This window comes from Herpailurus yagouaroundi, unplaced genomic scaffold (genome assembly GCF_014898765.1).
Source record: "Herpailurus yagouaroundi ecotype Mexico unplaced genomic scaffold, PumYag 139, whole genome shotgun sequence".
Taxonomy (NCBI): domain Eukaryota; kingdom Metazoa; phylum Chordata; class Mammalia; order Carnivora; family Felidae; genus Herpailurus; species Herpailurus yagouaroundi.
The window spans coordinates 10,734,574-10,741,629 of NW_024412394.1; the positions used below are offsets into that span (position 1 = coordinate 10,734,574).

The following is a 7,056-nucleotide window of genomic DNA, read 5'->3' on the forward strand; positions in this document are numbered from 1 at the left end:
AGTCCAGAGTTCAGTCTTTGTTTATGATTTTTTTTTAAGTTACTATTTTTTAAGAGGAATTTTTTTAGATAGAAACCTTGTAGAAGCAGGTCATATTAAAATGAAATTTGAGCTTTTAAGTTTGGAAATCTTTTAGGTTCGTTTTTAATTTTCAGTGTTAGGATATATCCTTGTACTGGTTATTTAGTATGGGAGTGTCTCAAACTGTTACAACTGTGCCTGACAGCAGGATCAAGAAGCATTGGCAGCCAAATCCTAATATACAACTTAACACTTTTGCAGGGCTTATAAGAGAGCCTAATCCTTCTTTCCCTGTGTATGTCTTGTCTCTCAACTAGATTGTAAGCTCCTTGGGGGCAGGGACCCTGTCTTTTGATAACACCTCATCTCACCTTTGGGAACATCTGCCTGGCAGATCACTTGTCTGGAACAGAGCTAAGGTATAGGAAGTAAGCACCCAGTCAACCAACCAACCAACCAAAAACAGGCTTTGAACAACTAAGATATCAGTGGCAAAGTCTGTGGATTTTATTTATTGCTAAGAGAGTCTCAGCCCTCACTCAGAACTGTTCATATGTAGACATGGTATTCAGTTTCCAAACAGAACGTAAAGGAGGAACCGCTGAAGTGAATGCATACCTATGATAGTGGTGTTCTAGCCAGCAGCTACTGGTGGTGAGGGGCAAATGATAAGATGAAGACACTATTGTGAACTTATAAACAATTTCCTAGGGGTCTTTGAGCATTATGGCTGCCCTCTGCCCATGGTATGTTCTTAGCCATCCCACAATGCATCAAGAAAAGGTTGAAATAATGTTTGGTGGGCCTAGTTTAGCAAGGCAAGAAAATGTCAAATGTAATAACTTTACTTGAAGTCATTAAAATAAAAATACTGCGTGTAAATACTAAGCTAGTTGAACTAAACTTGTACTCCAACGTAGAGATCTCACTTAAAACCAGGTAGGAAGACAGATATTCTGCAATCTTAGTTTCTTTCATGCTTTCTTTGTAAAATAATTTATGTGAAAAATATTTGGAAGCACAATCCAGATAAAATTGGCACTTCTATTAATTGGAATTTCTGTCTTTCTAGGACTCCTTCTCATGGATCTGAAGGGTTGACTCCCCGCAGTGGGACAACTCCCAAACCAGTTATTAACTCCACCCCGGGTAGAACTCCTCTTCGAGACAAGTTAAACATTAATCCCGAGGATGGAATGGCAGACTACAGTGATCCCTCTTATGTGAAGCAGATGGTACATGTCAAATCCCTTTAATATTCTTTTTTTTTTTTTAAACTGTTCTATCTCATGGACGTTGTATTAAAATATTTTCCCTTGTTGGTGCATATTACATATACTTTAAGATAACTGTACACCTATGGATTCCAGAAAAGGAAAATGATTTATAGAACTTGAGAAGGAGAACCTTTTGGTCTCCTAAGCCTACTTACTCTTTTTTTTTTTTTTTTTTTTTTAATTAAAAAAAAATATTTATTTATTTTTGACAGAGAGAGAGGGAGCATGTGAGTAAGGGAGGGGCAGAGAGAGAGGGAGATACTGAATCCAAAGTAGGCTCCAGGCTCTGAGCTGTCAGCACAGAGCCTGACGTGGGGCTCGAACCCATGAACCATAAGATCATGACCTGAGCTGAAGTCGGACGCTCAACTGACTGGGCCACTCAGGTGCCCCTAAGCTGACTAATTTTTAATGTGTTTGTGAATACTGATTATGCTGATAGTAGTTCTCCTTGTATGTCATATGATTTTATTTTTTATCATTTACTAATTAATAGTTTACTTTCTTGAATGGCACTCTTTTTTTCTTTAACTTCTGTAAAACAAATTGTGAGTTTGGAATGCCTCATAAATTAGATTTTGAGCCTTGATTCTTGTTTGCTCTAGACTTTTAGAAGAACTATCTAGATCTCAAAGCCAAATTAAGTTGATGTTTATTGCTTATCTTAGTGAAGTTTTCTTTTGTATATTTTGCAAGCTGATACAGACAGCTAATCATAAAAGCCACAGTTTTGTTTCTGCCCATGTTATTGCTTTTCTTATGTCACTCTTGGGTCTTATATGATGCCACAGAAAAGCATTGTGAGTTTTTTTGTTTTTTTTTTAATGAGTTCCAGTGATACCTGTTTTTAGTTTACAAATTAATTCTAACCTGGTGTATAGATTTGGTTAGTTTAGAATTTTTTATTAAAAAGAGTGTTTTTTTTTACTGTTTATTTTTGAGAGAGAGAGAGAGAGAGAGAGAGAGAGAGAGAGAGAGAGAGAGCGCAGGCTGGGGAGGGTAGAGAGAGAGGGAGACACAGAATCCAAAGTAAGCTCCAGGCTCTGAGCTGTCTGCACAGAGCCTGACGCTGGCTTGAACTCACGAACCATGAGATCATGACCTGAGCTGAAGTTGGACGCTTAACTGACTGAGCCACCCAGGCATCCCGAGTTTAGAATTTTTTTAATGCCCAGCTTGATATCAAGTAATGTCAACTGTGAATGGCTACATAATAGCTAAACAAATGAATTTAATGTGTGCAGAGCGCTGATTTGGAGACTTCAGAGGATCTAAAGTTGAGTAAAGATGTCCTTTGTCTTAAGGAAGTTTATACTCTGGAGAGATTGACAATGCTAAACCAAGTCCACAAATAATTGTAACGTAAGAACAAAATAAGCTTTCTGTGTAAAACCAACATGCTTGGGGGGGCCAAAGACGGAAATAATCACATTTGTTGGGTGGGTACTAGGAAAACCTTCGTTGAGGTATGCTCAGAAGGAGAGGTGGGGGCTGTCTCAGATAGAGGCCACAAAATGAGTAAGCATGGAGTGTATTTTGGACATAGCAGGTCATCTGGTTGGGCCTCACACCTACCATACATGTAATGGAGCTATGGGGAATAAAAGGTAAGCCAAGGATGTACTGGGGAAAACTTTGGGTACCAGGCAATTTCTTTTGGGAAGTGTGGACTGTATTCTTTGGTCATCATATGATCTAGTCATTTCTTCCTTTCTTTTTCTTTTTTTAATTAATTAATTTGTTTTTAAGTAAATTGTACCCTCAATGTGGGGTTAAATTTCATGGTCAGAAATGTATTCCTTAAATGGAAATTCTAAAGGATTTTTTTCTGCCCTGCAGAGATAATTCCCAAACCTTCTATTAGAATATCCGAGAGTAACTTTACAGATCACAAATCAGAGTTTTTGATCTTAATTTAGAGAAGAAACTGAGATAGAAATCAAACAAACTTGTCTCAGCTCTGAAATTAGGGTCATTTTTCTAGAATTAAAATTAGGCTAATTATTTTTTAGAAACTCTTAAGAATGGAGGTTGAATACTTAAGATGTATGAATTGAGAAGATCAATTTTTTTTCTACAGGAAAGAGAATCTCGTGAGCATCTCCGTTTAGGATTGTTGGGCCTCCCTGCCCCTAAGAATGACTTTGAGATTGTTCTGCCAGAAAATGCTGAGAAGGAGCTGGAAGACCGTGAAATAGATGATACTTACATTGAAGATGCTGCTGATGTGGATGCACGAAAGCAGGTGGGTAATTGTGCTAGAAAAGAAGTGTGAAGTCGCTGACTGTGTCTGTAGGCTGAAAGAATGAAGAATGGTCATTAAATGTGTCCATATTTAAAAGTTTTTTCAATATCTAAAAAAAGAAATTACCCTAAATTGCTTAACATAGTTAATAATATTTACTCATGTAATTAATAATATACAAGAATATCTTGATAGGCAGTCTTAAAATGTGTGTATGTATATGTGTATGTACATAATTTAAATACCTCCTGTCAAATTTATTATGCTTCTTTAAAATACACATAAATGTTCTTTTAGACATTGCTTTTCACTCTAGCCAAGAAAAGGTGTTATTGATCAGTCTTAAAAACAAGTGCATGTTCAGTGCACAGAGCCCAAATTAGGATTCAGTCTCGTGAACTGTGAGATCGTGACCTGAGCCAAAATCAGGAGTCGGGTGCTTAATTGACTGAGCTACCCAGGCACTCCTAGGATAATTTTAGAAATGGAATTTCATGGGACTCGAGTGTGAATAGCATCAATGTAAACGTATTTCAGAGAGAAGTCAACATGAATGTGCTTTTTATTTTTATTTATTTATTTTTAAATTTTTTTTAATGTTTATTTATTTTTGAGACAGAGAGACAGAGCATGAACAGGGGAGGGGTCAGAGACAGAGGGAGACACAGAATCCGAAGCAGGCTCCAGGCTCTGAGCTGTCAGCACAGAGCCCGACGCGGGGCTTGAACTCACGGACCATGAGATTATGACCTGAGCTGAAGTCGGACGCTTAACTGACTGAGCCACCCAGGCGCCCCTGAATGTGCTTTTTAGTTGGTAGTACAGGATAATACTTTATTTTTTAAGATAATTTATTTTGAGACAGAGAGAGAGACATGGGGAGAGAGAACCTCAAAGCAAGCTCCGCACTGTGAGCACAGAGCCCAGTGCAGGGCTTGAACTCATGAACCATGAGATCATGACCTGAAGTGAAATCAAGAGTTGGATACTTAACACACTGAACCACCCACGTGCCCCCAGGATATTACTTTTTATGTTTAGTTTTCTTAGTTACTTTGCCCTACATTTACTCTCAGAAATGCCTTGAAATTCTAATATGTTAACTTACATTATTTGTGATTTAAGAATCAGGAAACAACACATTGGCTAGTTTTTTAAATTAAAAATCAGTAGCTTTTGGGGTGGAAGTGAGGGCTGTGTTGCAGGAGGAACAAATAAGAGTCCCCTCTAAGTTTAGGATTCCAATTGATTATTTAAATTTTTAAATTTTATTTTAATTCCAATTTAGTTAATATACAATGTGATATTAGTTTCAGGTGTACAGTATAGTGTTTCAACAATTCCATACCTCACCCAGTACTCATCACGACTAGTACATTCTTTAATCCCCATCACCTATTTCACCCCTCCCCCCCACCCCCCTCCTCTGCGGTAACCATCAGTTCTCTATAGTTAAGAGTCTGTTTCTTGGTTTGTCTCTTTTTTTTTCTTTTGCTGGTTTGTTTTGTTTCTTACATTCTACATATGAGTGAAATTTTATGGTATTTGTCTTTCTCTGACTATTTCACTTAGCATTGCACTCTCTAGCTCCGTCCATGTCGTTGCAAATGGCAAGATTTCATTCCTTTTCATGGTGGAGTAATATTCCATGTTATATATATATATATATATGTGTGTGTGTGTGTGTATGTATTACATCTTCATTATCTTTATAGGTATATACATACACGCACATATACACACCACAACTTCTTTATCCATTCATCAATCCATTGACATTTGGGCTGCTTCTGTAGTTTGGCTCTTGTAAATCATGTTGCTCTAAACATAAAGGTGCATGTCCCTTTGAATTAGTGTTTTTGTATTTTTTGGGCAAATGCCCCATAATGTGATTCTGGATTGTAGGGTAGTTCTATTTTTAACTTTTTGAGGAACCTCCATACTGTTTTTCTCAGTGACTGTACCAGTTTGCATGCCCACCACCGGTGCTCAAGCGTTCCTTTTTCTTCACATCCTCGCCAATTGTTCTTTCTTGTGTTTTTGATTTTAGCCATTCTGAGAGGTATGAAGTGATATCTCATTGTAGTTTTGATTTGTATTTCCCTGATGATGAGAGATGTTGAGCATCTTTTCATGTGTCCATTAGCCATCTTGATGTCTTCTTGGAGAAGTGTCTGTTCATGTCTTTTGCCCACTTTGTAACTGAGTATTTGTTTTCTCGTGTTGGGATGTATAAGTTCTTTATATATTTTGGATACTAACCTTTTCTTGGATATGTTGTATACAAATATCTTTTCTCATTCAACAGGTTGTCTTTTGTTGATTATTTTCTTCATTGTGCTTTTTATTTTGATGTAATTCCCATAGTTTATTTTTGCTTTTATATCCCTTGCCTCTGGAGACATATCTAGAAAAATGTTGCTACAGCTGGTGTCAGGGACATTCCTGCCTATGCTCTCTTCTAGGATTTTTATTAGAATTCCAAATTAAACAAGAAAAGAATGATTATCTGATGGATGGAGCCACATAAACTTGGAGAATGCTCTAGTAGCTGTTGGCAGTTCTTAGTTTGTATTGTAATGAGAGAATGAATAGACTGATTTCTGTTGCCTTATATTACCTTTCTACAAACTTACACAGACTTCGACAGCTTTAACTCTTGAACGTACATGTTCTTATACATGTTTTCAACTTTATTGAAATGTGGCAAATACCATATAGCTGTAATAATGGATATAAAAATAATTTTTTTAGGCTATACGAGAGGCAGAGCGTGTAAAGGAAATGAAGCGAATGCACAAAGCTGTCCAGAAAGATCTGCCAAGACCATCAGAAGTAAGTATTAGAATTTCTGGCTTAGGAAGTTTTGAGTTTCTTCTTATGTGATTGATGCTTTTATATCATTCATAAAGTTTGTGAAACAAAATATTATATTCTTTCTGGAATATAGTAAAGCACTTCCCAGATATAATGTAAAATGTTTTGCTGGTACAAATAAGACCTTAGAAGGAAAGCAAAATTCTTTTGAAAATGTAAAACTACTATTTAATTCATGCTAGAACAAGTAATAACATCAGCATTGGAGTGATAATGTTTGGTAATTGTACTTGTCTTAAAATTTTAGGTAAATGAAACTATTCTAAGACCCTTAAATGTAGAACCACCTCTAACAGATTTACAAAAAAGTGAAGAACTAATCAAAAAAGAAATGATCACAATGCTTCATTATGACCTTCTACATCACCCTTATGAACCATCTGGAAATAAAAAAGGAAAAACTGTAGGATTTGGTACTAATAATTCAGAGCACATTGCCTATCTGGAACATAACCCTTACGAAAAGTTCTCCAAAGAAGAGCTGAAAAAGGTATCATTGATTATAAAGTATTCATTAAATACTGTGTATAATGGACAAACACTGTCTTTTCTCATTCTGATATTTATAAACAAGTGAATTTCATGATTAGGAGATAAATGTTCATAGTAAGTGTTATGAAGAAGACATACTTAATC

General features: G+C 36.3%; 1 protein-coding gene across 2 annotated transcripts in view; it reads left to right on the forward strand.

Moving 5' to 3' along the window:
* Positions 1 to 7,056, forward strand: part of CDC5L (cell division cycle 5 like) — a 48,724-nt gene that overhangs the window by 24,015 nt on the left and 17,653 nt on the right. For both annotated transcript variants that reach the window (XR_005789760.1, XM_040473675.1), the window contains exons 10-13: positions 1,094 to 1,256; positions 3,379 to 3,543; positions 6,298 to 6,378; positions 6,668 to 6,910. Coding sequence is in view for 1 of the 2 variants with exons in the window: in XM_040473675.1 (XP_040329609.1) it covers positions 1,094 to 1,256; positions 3,379 to 3,543; positions 6,298 to 6,378; positions 6,668 to 6,910 (652 nt within the window). In the remaining variant the exon portion in view is untranslated. The remainder of the gene's footprint in view (positions 1 to 1,093; positions 1,257 to 3,378; positions 3,544 to 6,297; positions 6,379 to 6,667; positions 6,911 to 7,056) is intronic.